This window comes from Pieris napi, chromosome 12, assembly GCF_905475465.1.
Source record: "Pieris napi chromosome 12, ilPieNapi1.2, whole genome shotgun sequence".
In the NCBI taxonomy this organism is placed as follows: Eukaryota; Metazoa; Arthropoda; class Insecta; order Lepidoptera; family Pieridae; genus Pieris; species Pieris napi.
The window spans coordinates 9,857,026-9,884,030 of NC_062245.1; the positions used below are offsets into that span (position 1 = coordinate 9,857,026).

General features: G+C 32.5%; 1 protein-coding gene across 1 annotated transcript; it reads left to right on the top strand.

The window, feature by feature from the left end:
- The first annotated feature begins 96 nt into the window (after positions 1 to 96).
- Positions 97 to 25,943, top strand: LOC125054295 (guanine nucleotide-binding protein subunit alpha homolog). Its single transcript, XM_047656083.1, has 3 exons — positions 97 to 823; positions 12,143 to 12,411; positions 21,249 to 25,943. The coding sequence occupies exons 1-3, from the start codon at positions 323 to 325 to the stop codon at positions 21,604 to 21,606; spliced, it is 1,128 nt and encodes a 375-aa protein (XP_047512039.1). The 5' UTR covers positions 97 to 322; the 3' UTR covers positions 21,607 to 25,943.
- Positions 25,944 to 27,005: the final 1,062 nt, after the last annotated feature.

The following is a 27,005-nucleotide window of genomic DNA, read 5'->3' on the forward strand; positions in this document are numbered from 1 at the left end:
TAACATTTATGAATAATTATGTTTACTTTTCAAGTGACAGTTTGACATTTCCCCTAGTTACAGCTATACTTTTGACAAATGAAATGGCAACTCTCTTGTGTACATTTCACGGCTAAAATTATTCTCCTTTTATTTTTCTCAATGAGTTTGGGAGGGGTGGAATGCGTGCGTACGTTTTAAGACGGACTTATGTAAAACGTATATTTATAATTTTTCGTTAAGTGCTATAACAAAAATGTGTACAGTGTTTTTTGTAAACTATTACAGCGGTGTAATATACGCGTGTTGAATTTTTTCTAGTGAGTGTCGCTAATCATGCAAAATGGCCAACGATTTGTGGTCATGTTCCTGTTGTACAGAGGCTCTGACATGTTGGCTGCGCCTAAAGCTATCTCCAGAGGAGATAGAGCAGCGGTACAGAAGCAAAGAGATCGACAGAATACTTGAGAAAGACAAACAAACACTTCGGCGACAGGTCAAACTTTTGCTACTTGGTGCGGGTGAAAGCGGAAAATCGACATTCCTGAAACAGATGAAAATAATACATAAAGTAAAGTTTGAGCCGGAACTAGTGCGCGAGTATCAGCACGTGATATATCAGAACATTGTTAAGGGCATTCAAGTGTTAGTTGATGCAAGGGATAAGCTTGCTATTCCTTGGGAAAACCCGCGGAATTTGGACATTGGTCAGCAGGCACTGTACTTTAACAGTTCAGTATCACTTGACAGCCGACTGTTCATGCATTATGCACCTCATATACATTCCCTGTGGTTAGACAGGGCCATAAAGAGAGCCTATGATAGACGGAGAGAATTTCAATTGGTATGTATTGTCCAATATTTATTATGCTGACTATGTTATTGGGTTTTGTATTTAAGTTTTATTTATCAAATAATGAGACTTCAGTCAAGCAGTTATTTACCACAATAATTCAGAGTTATCGGTTATTATTAATTTAAATTACCACAATAAAGTGCTTAATTCAAATTAAAATAAATGTAAAGTGTAGAAATAAACATACTATCATTCAAGTCATTAAGCCTTTATAATATATAACCATAAGCATTTATGAACTGATGTAAAAAAAATAGAACTTTTTAGTTTTATTTGGCCAAGAAAACAGTAATCAACTCTTTTATATATCACTGCATGTGATAAGGGAACTTGCGAAGGATCAACATTGAACCAAAATTTACTTATTTGCTGTAGGAATCCAAAAGTACTTGTAGGATTATATGATGTGCACATATACGGAAACAGAATGACAGATAGATATGCCCCATTATAAGTCTTATGAACAATGGTAGTATAGTAGACATGATTAATGAAATTTAATGACACTTATAAGTTTTGTTAACTGTAAGTAGAAAGTCTTAAAACAACAAAGGAACTAAAATATTCTTCTAATTTTCAATTTCTTTTATTACTTTCTTATATAAGTAATAAGAACTGGTTTTCATGGTCAGTAATCATAATAATAATAGTGGGGATTAGAGGGATTGAAACACGGCAGGTATTTCAATTTCTGTTTTAAGCTCTTTTCACATGGTACATGGTATTTTTAAATATTTGCGCAATAGTATTTATTTTTTACAATTTTTGCAATGTAGAGAATTGTAAACGGAACCCATATTGTATTTAGTGTTTATCCATAAGGGTAGGATCCCTAATTTCATTGAAATAAATATTTTTGTAGAATAGATTTACTTAGTAGCTATTCTTCTGTATTTCAATTTTTTTTTTGTGATTTCCCAAGATTTCCTGTCACAAATAAATGATTACGCCATTGATCATCTACATATTAAAAAATGAAATAATTTCCCAACACTATACAAATGTAATAATTATAATTGAGTTTCTTATCTAATTTCATTAGTCATAAATGTATTGCGTCATATGTCACGTAGGGAACTTGATGGAAATGCACTCTTGAGAAACAAATTAATCCAATTTGTCTGTTTCAATAATTTCTCTATTTTTTTGTTATAAGACATCGCCTTATCGATAAGGTCATTGTACCCGCGTACCTATGTACAAGTTCTAATAATTACTTCGCGTACGTACGAAATATCGTCGGTGGTTGTGACCTAATTAATTTCTAATCACACAGTATTTTGTATATTGGTTATATTGTAGCTAGCATACGTTCGTTGTTGTATCTCATTTTTCCTTTCTTATTCACGAATATTATTTCTGGTTTTGTTTGCACAGGGCTTGAAGTGATCCAATAAGCTAATAACCCGAGTGCGAATACGAAATAGCAAATAAGGTTAAACTGATACAAAATTTCGGCTGCTCTCAGCTAACATTAATGAAACTAGAAGTTTCTCATTATAACACACGTATTTTTTTATATTATGCGGTAAATTTTTTAATTGTTGTGCTTTTATGTTGTAAAAAATTACAATTACTTTCATATGGAATGTTAAAAATGAGAGAAATGCCGGCGGAGATGTGTGTAATGTATGTGTGCCATTAGACCGGAACGTATCTAATAACGGCATAGCTACGTGCCATAATTTGGAGTATTCAATTGACTTTTTAATATTTGTTGAACTTTAGAGTTGTAGGTGCTTTAATTCTGTATAGTATATATAAAAAATAGAGTAGTAGTGTTTCCTAACCTCAGGTGTATTCCTTTTATAGAGTAGTAGTGTTTCCTAACCTCAGGTGTATTCCTTTTATCGATTTAGAACATTTAGTATTTAGGACTTAGGCAACAAACAGTATTTTAGTCAGCTTCGCTTATCATTTACCGTATTGACATTGGAAAAAGCATGTCTGCTAAAAAAAATAGTACGGGATTAAAAGAATACTTTTTAGGTCATTGGTTCCAAGAAATTGAATGGGAGCAGGTTATTCGTCCTTCAAGATCTTTTGTTTAGAACGGCGTATCTAATGGCAGGTTTCTTATAGAAGATATTTTAACTTTCACTGATTCATTTATGTATGCACCATGTATTGATTATATAATTTACGACGTCATTCCGACGTAAATCCGTTTGATAAAGCGATTTTTATTATATCACTATTGTTACATTCCAAATTAACAAAAATATCTATACTAATAATATATAATATTATAAAGAGGAAAGATTTGATTTTTTGTTTGTTTGAAATGAATAGGCTCCGAAACTACTGGACCGATTTCAAAAATTCTTTCACAGTTGGCAAACTACACTATTCCCGAGTGACATAGGCTATGTTTCATTTAAAAAAAAATTAGGGATGCTTACTAAAACTTGAATAATCTAACCCAAGGTGTAATAAAATAAACAAAAAACTTCCTTCAACCGTGTGCGCTGCGAAAACTATTAATGATAGAACAAAGCTTGGCCGAGTCTACTAGTAGTTAATAATGTCTTTGTGTCTGTCTGATGCAGTATACTAAAATGCTTACGAAAAAATGACCGTATTCATCTAACTTAAAGTTTATGAAGTATTTGTTATTTATTCATTCTTATAGTGCTTAATAATTTCATTACATAAAAATTTAAGCTCTGCCTGTTACGAAATGTTTTAATGAATCTAATGCTAAAATTATGCGGATGCTATGTCGGTTTTATGTTGTTTTACGATTGAGGTCGACGTAAAGTTAATAATCTATGCTTCATAAATAGTGGTAAATGTTACCTGCTGTTTTAAGTCTAATTTTTATCTGATTAATATGTTGCTAACATTAAATACGTAAAAAATGAGCGTGCTAATATAAGCTTAGGAAAATTATAGCTAAACGTCGAAACTGTTGAATGAGGAACTGCATTATCAAAGTATTTCGTGAATTAATAGGTTGAGTTCTAAATAGCTAATTGATGGCCATTTGTAGCAAGTAGCAATGGAATTTGAATCTAGAATTGATCTCAATTTAGGTCTAGATATACCTATGTCCTTTCTAACATATTATTATTGATTGTACTAATGTTCGACGTTTATTTACTAGCCTAGAAAATAATTTACTCCTATGAATCCTATGTCAATATTTTTTTTATGCTATTGTATCTTTAACTTGTTCGCGGCTTTACAGCTGTTATGTTTTACATTAAAAATACTAGTCGTTTTTGCGACGAGCCGTATATTTTTCCAGCACCAGGTGCATGTAGTAAAAAGAAGGTTGGAAAAGAACTAGTAGGTACGATGTATTATTAATAAACAATGTTTTTCGACAGTTTTGTTTCGGTACTAACACATGTAAGCAAGTAAAATCGACTAGAAGATTCTATTGACTACTGATTATTACGTAAATTGACATCCTTTAATACCACATAATTGCATTTTCTTTGGTTTTATGGGTTCTTGTAGAACGTGCCCGCTACGAACTGGTACCAATAAAAACTTGTGCAGACTTTTTTATCATTCAATATGGTATAGTTGTCTTAGGATGTTTTATTAAAGCGGACTTTATCCTTGTTAGTAAAGTAAATTTGATTTTGTTCTCGGAATTGTATGAGTAATCCGTTTTTCGGTATGTAGATTATAATGTTGTTTATGAATTTTTAACACTTAAAAATTCATAAATTAACGTTAATTTAGATTTTTTTAGAGGTTATTCTTTTATTAATCTGTACCGTAAAGCGTATTAAGTGGAACACAGTTTCTTGTTTATCGTGGATCTATTAACAAGATTCGGATATTTATACATAATTCCCTAGTTTTATACTTTTTCCCTGTTCTTTTTAGATTAACTATAAATGGACAAATATAGCATTAAAAGCTAGATGTTTATGACCAGTGGAGATAACTGAAGTGAGAGCTTTGTTGGTTTATACGCAAAAATTCAGTGGCTTAATACTAGATACACAATTGTACGTTTTACCTAAATAAATAATAGTAATTTATTTTTGATTATTGATCCATATATTATGACTCTTATACGTTTCCATAACTGACGAGCTTGCATAGCGAATGTCATGAAAGTGGATGAAAAGGGAGAGGTATGACAAGACCGTAACAAGTGGATATGCGTGGTCTCCCTTTACGTTAACAGTGCACTCTTAGGTACTCCGTTAGTATTGGTTAGTTGAAACAAAAGCCATACCATTACTATAATGTCTGGGTGTTATTCTTTAGGACAAACATTCAAGACATATTTCATTCCTTCCTCGTACTTCTTAATACTTTGTCACTTAAAGCAGAGTGGTATGATTGAAACAAGTTTTAAGCACTGTATAAAACAATAAGAAAAAAGTAGCTAACTACTTTATATGGTATGAAAGGATATAAAATGAGAACAAATTGATAGTTAGGATTAATTCTGTCTATGCTATTGCTATGTTCTATTTTTGTTGGCATTTGAACAATCCATCTAAGTACCAGAATGTATATGGAAATGATAACAAATATTTTTGAAACATTCATTAGATTTTTGTGTGTATTTTCTTTGAGGTGTTATCGGTCGTATAATGAATTGAATTGTTAAAAAGAAAGGTATTTATAAAATTAAAAAGTAATTCCCCGCCGGTAAAATCCCATTAGTAAACTTCCTAATGTCGATAGAAAGTAATTTAATGCACTATACATTTAAATATACATATTGGGGTTTCCCCCACTCATAAAATAGGATTCATATTTCAAAGAAAATTCTCTGCCCGTATTCCGCTACGATCAGTCGCCTAATTTAAAAATTAACATTATTAGAACCATGTTCGAATTTCAAGGATTAAATAGAGATATGCAACATAAAATAAAAGTGATTTGTGTTTTGTAAATATTTAATTTGCTATGACGTATTTGAAAGGTATTGTCTAGAATTTAAACATTTAATTTATTTGACGTAATGCCCTAAACTAAAAAGAAGAAAAAAATAACATTTGTTTAAAACAATTATACCTGTTTTATAAAAATTTCCAAACCTCCTTATAGGAGAGCCTTTATGCGGTATGAAAGGCATCTTACCTATCAGAGGTAGGATTTTTATGAATTGAATTTGAACATTGATTGAAATAGGGTCTTAAACAAGGTTAATAGGAATATATTGTTATATTAATTAAGATCACGTAAGAAGAAACATAAATTTGCTTAGACAAAACAAAAACATACGAAAAATCCCGGCCTCTTATTATTATGCTAATCAGAAGCAATTATGAGGAGTAATAAAATAAAAATCGAACAAGACGTAACGTGTTTCCGTTTCTATTACTTTTTGCTGTCAAAAAAGGTCGGACGAATGATTTATGCAAATTTAAAATGAGAGACAATTTCGCCACGAATAATCCGCTATATATAAAATATAATAATAAATAATTTCCGCATTAAAACTATTACGTCATCGACATAAAGTACGTATCCATTGCTCTTAATACATGTGGCTTATTAACTGGCAATGCACTGCGATTTAACCCATATTAATGTTGCTATAATGGTGTAGTTCATAACTCATGGTCATAGAGCCTAGAACATTATTACCGTAATTATTGGTTATTAGTTTACTATGCATGGTTAGATCTGTTTATATACATAGATTACATACTTGCGTAAAAATTCAAATGCAGATAAAATATGCACAGCTGTGTATGCATTACATGAATTATATTCATTGGATTGTGTATTTTCCATATTACAAATAAAGTTTGGTATTAAATACGTAAGTAAACTAACTGAAATTGAGCTTAGTCTTTAGTAACTCTTTTTAGAATTATTACACGCTTTAAAGTGTCTTTGTTTCATAATGAGTCATCCGTACGAACTTCCCAACATAATATAAATTGTTAATATCGATTACGTTTTAATCAACAATTATCAAATACCACTCGTTTTGAAATGTACGAACTCGTTTTGAAATGAACGCACGTTTTTCCACGGATGCAAGAACACTATTCGTTTCCAATTAACCTTCATTAGCGATATCTTCTGGTTCAGAATGTTCAACATATTTCCCAACAATGACATTGATTGTTGCTAACCCTTTTAATTGTTTCGCAATGCCATAATCAATGCAGGAGGATATTGTACCTGTTAGCGGGGAATTAGAAGTATGGAGATTAATACCTATGACCGTATTGGGATTTTTTGATACATTCAAATTACGATTATTTATCGGCTGGAATTTTATCTGGCCTAAGGGGATTGTAGCTCTTTGGCTCGCTAATTGTGGGCTTCAGGTCACCTTGATGTGGAACCAGGCTAATCTCCGAACCCAATAATCAATCCACAATCTCAGATTGAAAACAATCTGAGATCAGACCGTGACAGTCGATCGATCTTATATCTGCATCCTAATAACCAAACCATTTCTGGCGACGGATAAAATGCTCTTTGTCGTTCCATTTTACCGAGTTTTCAATCATATTTGATAATCAATGTAAACCAAATAAAGTAAGTAAATCCGTACAAATAACATTACAATATACATGTGTAAATTTAAAACATAACAAACAGTTTTTATAATTATTTAAAAAAATTGTGTAAGTTAAAATCTGTTTGAAATCGAGCTTTCGACAATGTCATTTTCATACATAGGTCTATCCACAAACACCGATACGACCTCCCAAGGCTTGGTTATTGGCACACTTGTTACAACATTTGGATTAAGATTACTATCCCAGATGGTGTATTATAGATTATTGGGTTCGGGCGTAAGTTGTTATGTGGGTCGTTCTTCTTTTAAACCTACAATTTGATAAAGCTTTAGCTCAAATTTTAAAATAAAAATATAAAGCTTTCTTAACAGTTTATATATATATTCTGATAGCAGATTTTCTATTCTATTGGAAAAAGTGGTTTGCCGAGATGTTTACAGATTTTTGTACGATTTTCTAGGCCTGAAAGAAAAATTCGACAAAAAAATTTACTATTTCGGCACGAAATCTTTTATTTTATTCTATCAAATACTCTTTGTCAAATAACTTGTACTTTTGTAATACATTAATTAACTAAATGAGCTTTTAGAAAACATATTAATAAAATACATTTGTATGTATAAAATATGTTTTATTCGTGACCTAATACCACTCCGTCACATTTTCTGCTAATATAAATGTATTTTTTGCTATAAATCAATTTTTACTATCATTTAAAAATACATACCAATATCACAGATAGCAATGTAATCAAATAATATAAATATAAATTTTAAATGTTGCACTAGCCATAACAAAATATATAAAAGACAAAAATAATTTTCCTATCAGGAGACAACATCGTGACGGAGTTTGATATTCTAGGGGATACCAGGCTGCGTTTTGGTATAAAACAGGTTTATTTTTCTAAAATAATTTATTTTGTTATACATCTTTTCAGTCTTCATCATTGTCATATAAAATAATATGAGATCGAACTTAGATAATTATTGAAATCACATTTGAGAACCTTTAGAATAAGAGATTCATATTTTAGTAAATTAAATAAATACTCATTCGTCTTAAGTAAATAAAGTCTAGTATAGCTTGACAACAAATTAACGTTTCCAAAAACATAAAATAAAATAATCATTAAGCCATTGATAGAAAGTCTTATTTTTCGAATATTGATAGTGGAACTAGAAATATTGTCTCTTCCTTTTTTATTAACATTCGGAGCCTGGAGTGTTTGGTAAGAAGTACCGTAGACAGCAGTTTGATCAGTTGGATCTTTCGTTTTAAGCGTGGCGAAAGGTTGATCTTCATTGGTTGATTCATCTGGGCTGGATTATGTATACATTATATCGTAAAATCTTTTTCGGGGCATTTTAATTTTGTTCCTAATATCAGTGAGCATGAAATCTTCCACATCATGAATTATATCGTCTTCTTGTTCGTTAGATAAGAACACGCCCACAGTATATATATAGGCAGAGGCTGATAAGTTTTAGAATAAGACAACAACGTGGTAAGAACAGAATTGTTCACAGCAACAACTAAATACCCTATGGTTTAAGACGAGTTTTCGTTTTCGGTGGACTTGCTTTGTTCCTTTCAAGGGCACAATGTTATTTGGAATCGTTGTTGCTACCTTTTCTAAGTCTTCGTCTGTCAAAATGAACCGTTTAAATTTGTTGGCATCTTGAAAGCGGATAAGAATTGGAACATCTGCATTATAGTTTCCTCTACCTACTATGGCATCACCTTGGCGTTTCATTGTCCCTCCAACCATCAGAAGCTTCTTTTCCATGCCCTGATTCAAAGAAGTTCCAGGATATTTGGCGAAACCCATAATCTTCGAAAAAATTGTTTGCCATTAGGTAAAAGTGTGACAGAGTTGACATGTGACGTAGGGGTAAAAACTTGTTGCTAAGTCGATAACATTTAAAAGCTGACATAGAATTTATAATTTACTCATTGACAACAAAATATTTCTTATAACGTAAGAGTAGACAACAAAAAGTAACAATAATAATTATATTTTGAATCCATTACTTACGTGACGAAGCGGTAGCCGAATCAAAACACACACCTTCTGTCACAGCTTTCGAGCGATTGACGCGCTGACTTTTGATCTCAGAGGGGAAAGTGTACCAAGGGGGGGAAGGAGGTCTAAACCTTCAATCGCAGGCCACAAAGACGAGCGGCACAAACGCGTATTTCGAAGGACAACCCACGTGACAGAATTTACAAAATAAAACACCAGGCAGTAGGAGACAAGTATTAGATATTTTTTAAATATTTTATTAAAAGTGATAAAAAATAATGGTTGCTATTGCATGATAGGCAATATATTTAGGAGCTATAAGATATTTTTATGTTTTGTGTCATCATATAATTTTTTCGTAATATTATGGATTAAACGCAAGCTGAGGTAGCGGGAGACATAGGGAATTTGTATGAGATACACTTCTGTCACGCGGATTTACTACTTTGTCACGTACTTTTACAATTAAATTATTCAATATATTTATTATTTGATCGTGCATAGCCATTATGCATATAGTACAGTGCATGTTGAAATACAATTAAGAAAAAAATAATAGTAATTTCCTTGTTTATTTTCTCACTGATTGAGGGAGACAACTAATTGTAGGTTAAAAAGAAGAATGACCCATGTATCGTTAGCCGATATTCAGATATTATGCAAAGAATTATTCTAAATGATTCATAATCGAATTTTTTAATTCTTTAGTTTTATGCAAAGTAGAAACAGGTTGCGATAAGAAAGAACTACTTTTCAGAATTGAATACTTTATTATCGTACCATTAACAAAACCGGTATCGATTAACTTGAATGTAGTATGTCATTTTCAATAATGCTCCTTTAGAATAAATTTCTCTATTAGCCGAACAGGAAAGCGTTGTGCATTCGCCGATAAGACATTGAGGTGCTTGACTTTATCACTTTCCAGTTTGCAATAAAGCCTTTGTCTTTATCCTTCAAGCGTGTCTACATCGTCATTCATATAACCTGCCGTGTGTTGAATAAATGAACGTCATCCACTGACAGTTCTTGCGTGTTGACTAATTATGTCACAGGTATTTCTTGAGCGCATGCCAATAATGTTGATGTTGTATGAATTATAATCGGCTCGATTCGCTTTATATGCGCGGGCTTGCTCTATTATTGCAATAAGTAGGTTTGTTGAGACGCCAACGTCTCCGGAAGGTACCGTTTAAATCTTATTACGTTTGCTATTTCCCATCCTATTTATGTCGACGACAATGACCTCTTCCAATTCGTTGTATGCTAATTGCGGTTTATCCAATGTGCCAAGTGTTTGCATAGTGGTGTGAAGTTACTTGGGGCACAGTACCGTGTCGACAATCACCGCGTCAGTTTTCATTGTATACAGTTAAAAACGTGGACTGTGGGTGTGACGCGGAATAACCTGTCATCCTTTATTGCATCTAATATGACCATTTTATTGTGCTAACCAGATAGCATTAAAATGATTCACCGCACCATGTAAACATTGGATTTCTTTGTCTACAGTTATGTTGTGTAGACGAAAATACGTTTGAATAAACGGATTATGTAAAGTTGGAAGGCGAAAGAGGTCGTTTTCGTTTTATCAAAATGTCACAATAAAGGTCTCCAAAGAGGTGGTAGCCCTTGAATGAAATAATTTAATAACGTTTAAATGCTCTAGACTGCCTGGTACTTCACACTTGCAAATTCACTGTCCACTCAAATCCTGTTCCATTGGACACGGTGGCTGTTTAAGTCGTAAATCTAGATCGTGAATTTTATTAATTCCTTGCTTTATACATTTATTGATAACAGTTTAGTAATGCTTGAATGAAACAGATGTTTACGTTTCGTTTCGTTATTGTTACAGCTTACTATAAATGTGTGGAATATATAATAACTAATTGGTTGGACTTGAGCCAATTTTGTCTTGTTTATGTTAGTTATGGTCGAAAGGTATGAGTGATACTTGTGGTTTCATTTATTGATAGGTAGCGAGCCAATTAATAAAAGTATTGTATTGCAGGAGTCATCATACTTACTACTTTTTAATTCAATTATTTTTCTATAAATAAAAATAGAATGTGTAACAATTTGAATATTTATTACGCTAACGATAGGTAGGTAGAAGACAACCTGACCCCAGAAATGGTTGTTGAAGAACAGTTCTGTCTTTCAATTATTGATAGGTTGTAAATTACGGTCAGTGAATAAAGACTTTATTTATCATAAACACGCCTTGGATTGAACCCATATACTGTCTTATACAAAACGATGAGTTGATAGAGCAGGCTAAAAAATCTTATTTATAACATACTAGCAGACCTGCCAAGCGTTGCTGTGGCTGAGGTTTTTGTTATATTACATAGTAGCAAACTATTCAAGGGAAACGGTAGGAGAACACCAGCCATGGGGACCACCATGCTTTTTTGGTGGTTATGCCATTTAATTGTAGCTTATGTGACGTTGGTACTTTCAACACAGCGCCATCTGTTAGAATTGTGACTATCAAATAAGAAACAAATTGTATAAATTGAGAAGTAAGCTATCCTATCTTTTAAGTTGGATCAAACTACACACGGTGTGCAAATTTGATTGATATCGGTTCGGTAGTTTAGGAGCCCATCGCGGACAAATAACGTGACACGTAATTTATATATATATATTAAGATTATTTATGTGCTTGAATATTACAATTGTGGCTAACTGTTATTATATTTTAAATTTAGCATCCAACATGCAAAGACGCACTTTATTGTTGGTTACATAAATTTTATAATATTTGACTAAGATTTTGAAAAACGTCTAACATATCCTCTTCCCTGATTTCAGAGCGACTCAGTAAGTTACTTCTTTGACGAGCTGGAGAGGATCGCGCGCTCTGACTACATCCCCTCCCATCAGGATATTCTGCACTGTCGGAAAGCCACAAAGGGAATAACAGAATGTCCCATCCTCATTAACAACGTGCCATTTGTCTTCGTCGACGTCGGCGGTCAGAGGACGCAGCGACAGAAGTGGACACAATGTTTCGACTCTGTAACATCGATACTATTTCTAGTATCGTCGTCCGAGTTTGATCAAGTTCTGTCTGAAGACAGGTAAGTTATAATATATGCTTAGGTAGCGTATAGGCTGGGTATAGTATAGAAGAGAAACAGAGGAACATAGTATGTCACCAGCGGCACATTAACGACTTTGATATGCATATGTCGCGTTCCTAAACAAGGCTGCTATGGTGGTTACATTTATACAAACCCCAGCAGTTTTCTAATGTAACATATTATGATTTTATTATATATACTAGCTGTACCCCGCCACCCTTCGCAGTGGCACATTGTGATGGAATGCTTGTGAAATGAGAAAAAAAACAAAGAATACATTTCATATAAGTTTAATTTTGCAATACTTGTGGGGAAAAATAAAAAAAATAGATAAAAACAATCCTTGATGCGGATATGTCATGCTAAAATTTCAGCTCGATCGGTGCAAACTTTGTGAGTTTTTCAAGCGTACACAAACCAACATAACAGTTATATATATATGTTTATATATATAGATTTCTGTAAAATATAGGGATTTTTTTTCAATTAGAATAAAGGAAAAAAAGTGTCTAGTATTTAAAGAGTTCTGAAATGACTGGGTGATGTTAGCTGGAAATCAATTCAGGAATAGAAAGTATAAATTATGATTTGATAGAAGAGAGAACTACATAGTTCGCTGAAACAGACGCAAATGTAATACGCCTTGCCCAACTGGGTTCCCGGAGATGCGAATTTTCTTTTACATTTGTGTGCATTGTGCAAACATTATTGTAGCGTAGTATTTCTATATCACGGAAACGGTCGATAACATTTTCATGTTTTGCGTGTTAATTGTTGTTCTGACAAGTAATTAAGTCACGATAAAAAATGCATCACATGGCAACATTTCATTAAAATACAATTGACCTTATTCACATTTTAATTTAATTAAACTTGAATTGATATAGGTACATAATTAATATAAGAAAATTTAGAATATAAAATATATTTTGATAAAGGCGAAAATAACTAACAAACGGACCAGTTTATTATATTTTTATAGGCAAAAGCCTCATGTTTTTTTAGGAATAAATAAACTTATAATACTCATATAAAAGTTTTAATTAAAAAGATTTTAAACTGATTATTTTTCCGACCCAAATATCGGCCAATAGAATTGCACCATTCTACGTCACGTGGTACAACCAACATGGTATTATACTGATAATTTTTTGTGAAAATTTTCTCTGGTCGTTGCTTCAAGAAAAGTATTAAGTAGTTGTTTTATTCATTATGAAATTCTTATTTGTTAACTGTACATTTCGTCTCATGGTGCAATTCTATTGGCCGACATTTGGGTCGGAAAAATAATCCCCCGAATACCACACGAGCTTCAAAATTATCTGGCATTTCCCTCAAGGTTCCCTGCAAACAAATATAGTCGTCATGACGACTATATTTGTTTGAAATACCCGATAATTTTGAAGCTCTTGTGGTATTATAAGTGAAAAAATACAATCATTTTAAATGAATAAATCGTTGTACTGAATTTGTTTACATAATATATCCTCTAGAATATAGTACATATGTAACGTATACGGATTCTAAATCTATCTTTCCGGCTGATAACGTCGCAAGCCTTTGATCACATAAATACATTGTTATACAACGTGACTAGACTAACGTGTTATTTAGATTTGCTAGCAGAAAACTGATCACCTCTTTGTATTTAACGAAAAAAATTACATTACATCGTAAATTCGAGTTTTTTAAACTGTTAACATGATGACAGCGAAGCAGAAATCAGTTCCAAATGCCTTTTTGGGACTTTATACAAGATATACTGAGACATAGCCATAGACATTTATAAATTTATAAAAATACATAGATTATGTATATTAGTAGATCAAGTAGCGAGAGAGCAGTGTTGGCCTAGTGGCTTCAAAGTGCGACTCTCATCCCTGAGGTCGTAGTTTCGATCCCCAGCTGTACACCAGTAGACTTTCTTTCTATGTGCGCATTTAACATTTTAATTTTTTAGATAAAATTTATTGTTTTTTATGATACAGCATACAAAAATACATACAACCCTTAATTTTCACCCCTCAACACCTACTTTTTTTGTTAATTAAAATCTTATGACTTGAACTCCGAGGTTTATGTAGAGAAAAATTCACAGAAAAACCTAAAAGTTTTCATTCCAGAAAACCGAACAGTCTCTGGTGTAGCATAGCAAAATGTTCCATGTTGGTATGTACTAAAAAGGTAGGCTAAGTAAAATCACATTAAGGAGAAACGAAGTTCGCGGGGGCAGCTATTAGTATATAAAAATCGGTAATCCGAAGCCGAAATGAGCCTCGCTGTGTTGATGGGACTTTTTAATCTTATTTGTTTAATCTGTATTAGTACCACTATACATTAAGTGTCTTATCGCATGCATTGTCGCAATGCAGTGCTATTGTTACGATTCCCACTTTGGAAACATCTATTTAGACGTCTATAAACCGTCTACACGCATGTCTGGGGATAATGAGGCTAAAACGTTTTCTCTGTCTAGCGAAAATGTTTTTCTTTCTCTATGGTGCATTTGATTTTTTATGTCACATATTTGTAAGAATATCTAAACAATTATAAACAGTTGGGGATTCGTACAATCTGTATAGATACTAGACTTAGGTAAAATACGCTTTAATCCAGTTCCCTTTGCTTCAATGCCTTGGCGAACCCCGAGGGCCCAACTTAAGGGCGTGTGGAGGTCTGAGGTGTTGTAAGTGGGTAGTGAGTGTGGACTCACAGTCACCGCGTCAAGCTCGACATTCATGGCGTAGGCCTGCGTAAACGCATTTCCACGTCATTTAAAAAAGAGGTCAAATACGGTTAACTTTACAATATTTACCAAATAAATATAGACAAAGTAATAGAATTATATTTTATTAATGGCAGTTTAAAAGAGAACTATGATAATTAAATGAAATGAAACAGCATATTTGCTACATTTGATGTGATAGTACGACGAGGAGTAACGTAATGTCAAAGTTAAAAAAAGTAAATCTTAGCGCACGAGTTTCATATAATTTACGTTAATGAAGAATATTTGTATGCGCAATCGAGTGAATTGGTAATTCGCATCCGTGGGTGCTCTTGAATAGTTCTTAATCAATTAGTTGTGTCGGTCATATTAATTGTCTGGTAAAGAACACCTACGCAGGATTTTACTTGGACGTCAAACGTGATGTGAAAGTTATTTAATTGTATATAAATTTATTTACAATGCGTGTGTCAAATTATAGAGTATGGTTTAATGTGTAACGAGAAATATTATGGTTAAAAAATATATGACATACATTTTTAAATAGCTCTTAAATTCAAGCTATTAAATTATTTTAATTGGGTTAAGATTACAGTGAAACGGAGGCATCTATGACTTAGTTTCCTCTAACTTATCTCTCTCTTCCTCTATATGTTTTGGCTTTTGTATTAGTAAAATAAGGTTTTTTGGTGGTTTGTTCGGTACACCTACAGGCTTTTCTACCCTAACACAGTTTTTTTAAAGCAGTACGGAGAGAGGACTTTCACTGTGAAGAGTCGCCTTTTTATATGATTATTTTTTGTGGCCAAAAAGTCGTGGATCAAGCGCAACTAATTCTTACGGAATTAGTATAAAAAGTCAATTTTGTAATAAAAACGCAAAATAAACTATAAATCTGCAGGGGTTGAGTTTAAGGAACTCCCGTAGAACAATTTTTGCAGCTCATGACCTCATCTATCCTCTAGTTGCGTTTGATCCACGGCTTTTTGGCCATCCTGTTTAAGTATTACTAAATTTATGTTATCTATCTCTATACTATCATTTTAAAGAGGAAGGATTTATAACCAATAATTTTCCAATATTTTCCAATTAAGTCATAAGATTTTTTCATAATAGCACTTTAAAAAATAGAATGATAAAGTCAACTTAACACTACTGGGAGTGATATCAAAGATTATTTCTGTATTAGAATGTTTAATCCCCAGAGGCTATATGTATTTATTTTAAAAATATTTAAAAGAATGTCATTTGTCCTTGCGATGTGGGGACAGGTCATTTTAACATAATAATCTAGACAAGAGGACGCTTGTGTTTGGACAATTTAAGAAATTGAATAATTGCGTCTCAATAATTTTGATATGAAATTACATCAATCATACAACCTTGATTCGCTGAAAACAGATTTCCGAAACAGAGCATTCATACATCATCAATCGTTTCAATAATGTTTATTCATCACGGAATCGTATAAAAATTATGGCTCACGGTAAAAATAAAGTTCCAAGAGGATCGTTGTGATGTCGTAAAGACAGTAATAAATTTCGTTAGTATGTTTATGTAGGCAAACCGCTTAAGGTACTATATGGTAAGGGATTTGTAGGGCTAGTAGGCTTATATATTTAGAAGTTGCCCCGGCACTGAGGTCTGTAAATTGACCAACAAAAAAAAAACAAAACATATTTAGAGTAATAACCTAACACAACTAATAAACTCCGATCATCATATCCGATAAGAAAGGTTACATTATACTGATAAATGAGTATTATATATGTTGATTTATGTAAATATTTAGTTGGAAGTGGAAAGTTACGAAATAAATTACACTTTATTCCAATATGTTAACGCGTTACGTATAGTAAAAAACTGTAGTACAGTTTTTGTTTCTGCCATAATTTTATTTAATATTTTTATATTATAGACCGTTATTTTACTATCTGGACAATCTATGAATAAATGTCTTATGAGTTTTATGTTAGACATAAATGTTTTCTTTCTTTGACATTTGAAGTTTCGTTACTACGTGTCCTTGACGATGTAAGTAGATACGCCTTTATTAGAATGCCGTCAGGCTCGATTAAGTTTAGGTTACACTATGGTAGAAAGTATGGTTAAAATAAATATTTAATCACATCCCTGATTAAATGAAGCATATAAATGTGGGCATATAGTGTCGAAACTGCGGAAAGGCACGCCGTGACTAATGGGCGGGATGTAAATATCAGAGAAACTTCATAAATGGCATGTCTCACTTTCATAATATTTCGAAGGTCGCAGGTTTTGTCGTATGATGTTGACGATATCTAGGTTCGCTATAAAAAATATGAAGTATAAATAGTTTTATGTATAGATTCGCCGATAAATTGCTTTATGTTTTGTGAATTTCATTCGCTGAAGTTAGCCACGGTTAGGTATGAAATTTAATTTTCAAATACAAAAAGTATATCTTAAAATTATCGGATATGTCGAATTGAAGGTAATGAAAACGATGACGAAATCGTATGCAATGACTTTTACTGTTTCCTTCAGAGAAGTCTCTACGATTATTTGTTAAGAATACTTTAGGCATTTAATCGTATAGAGTTTTTTACAAAACAGTATTTTTAGTTTAATAATATCGCTGTGGCAATCTTAGCGTAAATGTCCCGTTATTGTTTCTAACCAAACAAATATTGTTTCGGGAATCGAACCCAAGACTTTGGTAATACCAAGTGTAAATGAGGCGGTTACGCATGTGTGTGCGTGGAAGCAGATACAATTATTCGCCTGTTATAATAAGGCTATCAGCCTGCAGCTTGCTTCGAACCCATGTTCTCCGAAATGCTTTTCGCACTATAGTCTATAATTTTTTCAACACATGCAATCTATATATAATATATATCAATAAATAATAGTAATTTTAAAGCAATTAAAATGATTTTGCAAGATTCCGATGTGACCAATCGTTGTTGTTTTACTAAAACGTGCATAATCACTTATTTTTGTTACAAAATATAATTTCTTATATTGTTTCCGTCTAATGCGTGTTTCCGATGAATTAGTTTCATTATTTTTAGAGTTCCGATTAAGAAATCGCTCTAGAAATCGTTATCTGTAACATCTGCCAAGTTTGTACACAATAGTGTTACTATGAATTGCTACGGATTTCTTTAGAATTGCCTAGAACTGAAACTTAAAAATAAATGTGGCTATATGAATGTACCAATAATATGTTATATCGCTTGCCCCCGGGAAACAAAGTCGTAAAAGCAAAATCTATTTTGTTCAGGAAAAATAAAAGAAGGTAATGAAAGAGAAATTAGAATTATATATCAATATAAAAAAAGCTTATTTTATTATACTGAAGAGCAAAAGCGTTTGGTATATTTTGATGAAAGTTTAGAACGTAATAATTTATTACCACTCGCGGAAATATTTTGTCCTTGGTGAAATAGTGATATATTATTACCACTCTTTATTCGTTTTTTAACTGTCGCATTAACTATTTATGATTATTTGGTAGAGTGACAATCTAAACTAAAACTATTTTTATTGTCGTTGCGATCTATTTTAGGGGAGGTAAAATTTGCTAAACGAGTATTACTAACATTATGTACAAAATAATTTCTGTAGCATAAAGACAGCCTCGTGTTTGTTTATAGTAAAATATTTTTCATAATTCTTCATCACCCAAGGAAGTCAAAAATTAGATAACATTAAAACAGTCGTAATAGTTCTTTACGACTGTTGCCCTGGGTAAGATATAATAGTTATGTAAAATATAATGATGCTTTATTAATTTTAATTTAATTCGTTAAATGAGTTTTATCAGTGTATATTAGTAATGTTATTGATTAGTTTTGTAGTTTCAAATTTGACCCCATTTGGATATAAGCCTCATTTTCTGCCACGTTTTCCAGTCTTGAGCAACTCACCTTAAAAACCCAACTGAACTTTAAAAATATAATTTACTTTCACTGGGCCAAAGACGTCATATGAAAGAGTGACATTATGAAAAATAAGTGTGTATAAAAAAAGGCTCCGAACTTTTCGAGCTCATTCAATGTTTCTGTCAGGTCTACCTACTTCCAGAACGAACTGCGCGCTTCTCTTTACTGAATGTATTCTTTGCTTTATGCTAACATTGGTGCAAGTTTTAGACCTCCTCTACTGTTTAATTTAAGAATAAATTAAAACAATTGTTATACTTTTCTTAGGCAATTTTGTCGTTGTTTATGTCGACTTCTTATCGTATCTCATTAATATTGTATAGTATTTACTTATCTACCGGTCTGCTTGTTTGTATATAATAATTATTACTCTGAAACTGTGAAAATCTCTGAAAAAAAGAATACATCAAATACGCTAACTCTATATTTTATTTCTTCTTTTTGTTTCCATTTAAGTTATCTTTAATACATAAATACTGCCGTGAGATCGTCATCCCTTTTCTTTGGTCTACCGACAGACCTGCCTGAAGATACATTTCCATCGAGTTACTTTTGAGAGTCTTCCTGTCCTAAGGAAAGGGTACTAATTAGGTTTGATTCATTATTATGATTTAAATTATATTATATACATTTTTTTAAGATTTATATAATTATTGCATACTGATGCTAAGCGTTTGTTACTTTCAATATTTCAACTGGAGTACGATGCTCAACGACGCATGGTGTCAAAGGTTGCAGTTCCTTACAATATCCTAGTAAACCAAAAACTTGGCGATTAATATTAATGGCATGGAGAGTTTCTTGCTAGTTCTTCTCGCCCGCACTATAACCTTGATTTGGGAACTAGTAGTATATATAAATTTAGACCTGCTTTTTTTAATCATTGGTGGAAGTTTACATAGATACTTATATGAATTATAATTTGATTTACCTAATTAAAAGAATTGGGACTATGTAAATAGTTTGATAGGATTTAAAATAAAGTCATTCGCCGGTCGACTTCAATACGCTTAAAAAGGCGGATCTAGATTTTCATTTAGTCTAAAAAACCCGCCGGACTAGTTTGCGCAAGAGTGTTTTAAATAAAAATTCAAAATATTTCAAACTCGCTCGCGATTATTCCGGCTTCCTCGTTACACGATAATTCGGATCGCCAATTAACCACAAGTGGAGCAGTGAATGTGCTGTCACTTTCATCTCAATTGCGCCAAATGACCTATCATTGAGATAATTTGACCGTTGACCGCTTCAAATTTGATTTTTTTATCAATATCAATAGATATTCCTGTGCTTAAGTTCCGATAACATGGACATTTTTGAGTTTTTTGTAAGTTTAGCCTTTAGTTTCAGATCACCCTGATAATTATTTATCTTGAAATATTGTTTCTTGATTAAGTTCTTATTGAGCAGTGTTGGCCTAGTGGCTTCAGCGTGCGACTTTCATCCCTGAAGTCGTACGTTCGATCCCCGGCTGTGCACCAATGGACTTTTTTTCTATGTGTGCATTTAACATTCGCTCGAACGGTGAAGGAAAACATCGTGAGGAAACCGACATGTGTTAGACACAAAAAGTCGACGGCGTGTGTCAGACAGTGGAGGCTGATCACCTCCTTGCTTATTAGATTTAAAAATGATTATGAAACAGATTCAGAAATCTGATACATAGACCGAAAGAGGTTGTAGCGCCACTGATTTATTTTAATTTTTATTAGGTTCATATATCTCTGTAATTGCAACAGTTACAACAATAATAATAATTTCAGAATCTATAAATAACCAACGAATAATAATTTTCTCATTAAATATACCTTCTTCTATTGAATGACACCAAAAGTTCCTGTCTCCTTGGAATCAGCTCAGTTATTTATTTTATTTATACTATTATTTAGCAGTTAGTTTTTATACCGCGTGATTTTGGGGTTACGATGCCAACTCTGGTTCGGTAATGCTACTTAACTTCGTTATATGATCTAAATTTAGCACAGACAGATGAAGCTAGTGTTTAAATTATCAAAAATATATACTTTTAATATGTAAAACAGCATGACATGTCTGCCCAGCGTGTTGCTTTTGAATTTAATCCAGGGAATCTTCTATCCGGGGTCAATAAACTTTAAATTTTAGTATCACATGTAAAGTACAGTAAATACTCAATTTTAATTAACATCATTTAATTTCAGAAAAACAAATCGTCTCGAAGAGTCGCTGAATATCTTCGACACCATCGTGAACAACGTTAACTTCAAAGGTATCTCCATCATTCTCTTCCTCAACAAGTCAGATCTGCTTGCGCGGAAGGTCGCGAGTAAAGAAACGGATATCCGCTGGTATTTCCCGCACTATACGGGTGACCCACACAACGCACGGGAAGTCCAAATGTTCATACTAAACATGTTCGCAAATGTCCGAAGGGAACCAAAGACAACACTCTATCACCACTTCACGACTGCCATAGACACGCACAATATAGAAGTCGTCTTTAACTCCGTCAAAGACACGATATTAAATCGAAATCTAGAATCGTTGATGTTACAGTGAAGTAACATTTATTGTAGACTATATGTGATACGAATGACTGATGCGATTTTTTTCAGGTTTACTTTTGAAACTGGACAAGTGAAAATCGTATTTGGAATTCTCAATTTGTTTCATTTATAGTTTCTACGTGCACTCAGTTGTACAACTAAAGTTTCCCAATAATAAAGTAGCTTTACCCCTTATTCATAAATCTATTAAAAATAAATAAACTAAATCTACACGTCCCTTATCGTCAAATTGTTTATTCGCTTTGATGAAAAGGGACAGATTATTTCCTTTAAAACGATGCAATTATACTAACTTAGTTTTTATGAATAAGGTGGTTAACCTAGAACAATAATTGTCAGCTTTCGATAGGCCCATTCCAAATGTACCTGAAATGACAATCTGATTTTATGTCAAAGTCCATAGATAATAGTTTGACAGTTCTTAAAAAAATTGTCTATGAGTTTTTCAATACTTGTCCAAATGAGGTTTCAAGATTAGACCAGTTGTTTGTTTAATCTGTTGTATCTAGAGTAAAAGACAAAGTACGAGGCAAAGGCCTACAATTGTAGTGTGCTGTATAGTATATCATATTGTAATGATAAATTTGTATATCAGTATATTTATGACCAAAAATAGATTTTGCACTTGATTATAACAATTTTGGATAAATTTATATATATGCGCTTTGTACACGTTTTAAAGGTTGAAAGGTAAATTGTCTCTGGCATTGAAATATAGAAAGAGATAGAGCTTGTGAAGCGAGATAATTGTAGGTGATTTCAGCATTTACTATTTACCTTAGAACTGCCATTTGAGAATATCTAAGTACTGTGCCAAGGTGTAATAAGAAAATCAGCTTATTGGGGATGTGTTGAGAATGTATAATCATGCTTAATAAAAAAAAAACAGTAGAATTTGCATGGTTTCAATTTTCTAAGTGTAGTCCAAATATTGTAATCAAAATTGCATGATTTTAATCAAGGCTCGTATTTTAAAACATTCTTGTCTTGAGCGCTGTCAAATGCCAGAAGCATTAATAATACAAATTAATTCAGTGAATATCGTCTCTTTCACTCCAATAGTGTTTACCATGTGATGAAAAGAGAGAGATGACTACTAAAAACTGTGTATGTTGTGTGTTGTGTACACTGACTAATTTTGTGTGAAAACAAAGTTAATATAGAAAACTGTTTGGCAGATCTTGAGACTAGATTTTAGTTTTAGAGTACGGACTTATGATTGTTTAAAAATCTCATAGATCAAAATAGCCGTATTTTTAAGATGAGGTCGGAATGCAGACATGTGTCAAAAACCCAGCTGACGTTCACATATACTATTGCTCATACACAATATTAGCAAGACTTGTATCCCATTAGGGGAGTAAAGATAGAATAGTCTGTGATCGGAATTTGATTAAGGCTGTAAACAGCAACGAACGTTGTATGGGCACCAAATTAGATTAGAAATACTTTAAACACGCGGGTCCTAATGTAATCCAAAATAGAATCCATGTTTTGACAGATTAAAAATGTTGATTTTTATTCTATATTTACGTTAGCTTTACGTTCGCGATGTAATTTCTACGTGCCACGCCACCATGCCACAGTATAAGTGGAAGCTAATTCTCATGTCAAAGTTTGATCACCATTTGACAAATTTGGGGAAGAATAATTGGCATTTAAATTTTTATCTATGAATTAATATTCAATAAGTTGAAAACAACCTCTCACAAAGTCATATTTTTTATGAGTGACTTAGCACTTAAACTTGTTCAATGTAAAATCCGAATTATAATTAAACTGAATCAAATCATGTTAACTTTGACAGTCTCAATTGACATTTCCCGGCAAGGGTGACCCGGGATTGGTATATGGAAGTGGCATTAGTTGTTTGATCTCGTGACCGTGTAGGCTTAAGACAAAATCCCTCGGCGTTAGTGGGTCACGACTGTTGAAAAGTGAATTTGTCTCGAGCCCATTATTTGCACAACGATACCGTGTCATGCCTACCGCTTAATCCTTTTGTCTACGGCCCATTGGCATAACGTTTATCACATGAGATGGAATTCTTAATTCAAATGTGTCAAATTGACATTTTACAATCAACATTTTTAGGACGTCAAAATTGTTAAATTAAATATAAATTGCTCAGTAGTAGTTTTGCATGGAATTAACAGTGCTTTCGAAAAACATTTTTTAGACTTTTATACCATTTTTAAAATGTAGTTGAATTAGATGTATGATGTAGTATTGTACTTTTTAAACATCAATATTACAGAATTGTTTGAATGGGATATCTCGAATCATAATGAATTTAAATGAATACTCCGGCGTTATCATTTTTTCTCTACTTTACAAAATGAATTGTTTTCTCTTCTTCTGATATTTTTTCTTCATTTTTTGATTTATTAGAAAAAATACTTATGGAACTTATAATATGTAAAATTTACGGTTTTGTTTATAATGAAATAATGATAATGTTAGAGATGTTTAAATAAATAATATCATCATACAAATTCCGTCCCTTCGCACAGATGTAACATGTAATCTCAAAGCTTTTTATATTTTTTACGGTTTTAGCAAAGGGCACAAACTATGGCAACTCAACTGATAATCAAAATTTTTTGTTCTTGTCTCTCATATTGTGTATGAAAGAGCAAGCAACACAAACTGGATTTTTTTTTAGACCTTTACCATCTTTTTTATTGTTCGTCTGATCTATAGTCAGTCTATGCATATAATTTAAATAAAATTGGTTGTTTCACAAGTAAAGCCTAAAATTTGTTCCGGTAATTTTGATTATCAATTGTGTATCCTGTCAGAATCTTGATTTTAAGTACATAAATCATAATAATTATACTCATTTAGTGAATAGTTTTCATAAGCTTTAGTATTTTTATTTTGTGTTAAGTTGGGTACAATCATTGTGGTTAGATATAGTTTCTATTTATTGTGTAAATTTTTATATAGATTTTTTTTATTCGAGGCTATTATGTAAATACCTCTTAATAAATTTCTTTATTTTTAGATGGTATCAATTTTGCGGCCCGATTTTGGTGGGGGTTAAGTGATAATCTTGCATTTAAAGTGCCATTCTTCAATGGCACACTGGAATACAGTGTGACCAATACCTAACGTCCGTAGAAAGAGCTGGAAGTAAACACGTACTTTACGGACATTTTATTGGACATAGAACGAATGAGGAACAAATAATTGCAACTGACAATGAAAGGTCAAAAATGGTTGTGTAAAACAAATGACGAGTGATCGCTCGTTGTTTTTTTATTGAGACTCATCTAAGAAAAAAAACAAATTACCTTTTTTACATATTTTACTATTCGATTAAAGCTGAAATATTCAATTTAATCGTTGGCGCAATACATTAATTTATTTACAATACAAATGTTAGTTGAAAGACTAACGGTTGAATTTTAATAATGAAATATACAAACTCATAAAAATATAGTGGTTTCTTTAGCGAAACATATGGTAACATTTAATGTAATATGATACACACAACACAATTTCGAATAACCAACATTGTCAGTTGCTCACGTAACCATTGAACATATTAAAATGTGATCTGTATACATAAAATGTTAAAAATCCCCCAAAGCAACGATGAAATCGTGAATGGGTATTTTATAGTTATTTATTGCAGTACGATGTTATGATTAATAAACCCAAATATCAACCAATACAATAAATTTATATGCGCGCCATCTACATTTAACTAGACAAAAACAGAAAATCGTACTAAGGACAGGAAGTTTGCGTTACAAATTGATTTCAGTAATGTCTTCCTGTTCTTACAGAGTTATTTTGAATAATAATTGATTGATGTATGTATTTTTGTGTGTCAAATGTCAAAATAAAATAATTTAATCGGAGAGGTCAATCTGCAATAAATGTCTTCAGTACCTGAGAGGTGATTATTTATTAAGGAATTAAATTATTTGTCTCAAATGCTTTTTATAGTGGGTTCCGGTTTGGAACTACAATTTTATTTTTCTTGTAAAGTATGGTTCATTTTTAAGGCAGCGAATTCTACTTCCAAAATTTAAATGTCATTTGGCCTTAAACGAGTTGAAAAATAAAATTATGCCCTATTAATCATTTTGGTATTAGTAAAAACCTATGTAAAAATACTATGTAAATTATAAAAGCTAGGATACGCAACCTCCCGAGGCTGATTGCTAAATAATTATATGTTACGAATTTTAAGTATGTTAGCGGTTTACACTCATGTTAATGTATGCTAGTGTTGACAATATCTTTTGGAATTCCTCTATATTTTGTATACACCCCAAATTTAATGTACAGTGTAATAAATACCATGCATGATTTAAATGTTTTTTATTCTTTATATCCTGGTGAATAGTTACGGTTGGGAAGGTACAAAGTTACCTATCGTCGCTGTAGAATGATAACCTCGTAAGTCCAGAGAATCAAACTTTACAGGAAACGATTTTTTTTTTATTTCGTCAATGTTCACTAAAATATTATTGTTTTTGTCCGTAGTTTAAGATGGTAAAAAGGACTTTGTAGCGGCGAAGACAATGAGAAGTAGGCCGAGGGGCAAGTGGAATGCGGCGTAAAAATAATGGAAACACCACTCACCTAAAGTCCACAGTCTCTTCACCTGTCTTCGTGAGAGAAGACCACAAATAAATCTATATGCACTATAAGCGGAAGAAGCGTAAGCGTAAGCGAAAGCACACGCGTGAGCTCGCGGCGGCGGGTGAATCTTCTCTGCGGCGCGGGAGCATGTAGAATGCGGTCCCCTCCTTCTACACTTTAATACCGCAAAAGAGAAAGAGTGGTGTTTAGGAAATGGGTGCGGTAAGGATGGAGAATGTGATCAGAGAGGACTAAAGGTAACTGGATGGCGTAAACATTGCCCCCGGCCTAAAAAACCTTTAGGTTTTTTATAAAGAGATAATTTGTAAATTAAAGAAAGAAATTATAAGATGTAATAAAAATATTAATGCGAGTTTGTAGCGAATGTAAAGCGGTTTGTAAAGCGGTTTGTTAAGCGTACTGTAAAGCGGTTTTATAAAGCGGTTTGTAAAGCGGTTTCTAAGTGGTTTGTTAAGCGGTTTCTAAAGCGGTTTTATAAAGCGGTTTGTTTAGCGGTTTCTAAAGCGGTTTTATAAAGCGGTTTGTAAAGCGGTTTTGTAAAGCGGTTTCTAAAGTGGTTTGTTAAGCGGACTGTAAAACGGTTCGTAAAGCGGTTTCTAATGCGGTTTTTTTTTTTTTTTAAAGTGATTTGTTAAGCGGTTTGTAAAGCGGTGTATTAAGCGGTTTTAAAAAGACTAGATTCGTATATACGATAATTTGGTAAGTCACCCAAGAGCAGTATCGTAGGGTGAGGATTTACTTTGAAACAAAAAGTTACATTTATGTATAATT

Excerpts from the sequence above, each read along its gene's own strand:
- LOC125054295 (XM_047656083.1), top strand. The coding sequence starts at position 323 with ATGGCCAACGATTTGTGGTCATGTTCCTGTTGTACAGAGGCTCTGACA. Across the intron at positions 824-12,142 it reads GACGGAGAGAATTTCAATTG|AGCGACTCAGTAAGTTACTT; the intron begins GTATGTATTGTC and ends CCCTGATTTCAG. Across the intron at positions 12,412-21,248 it reads CAAGTTCTGTCTGAAGACAG|AAAAACAAATCGTCTCGAAG; the intron begins GTAAGTTATAAT and ends ATTTAATTTCAG.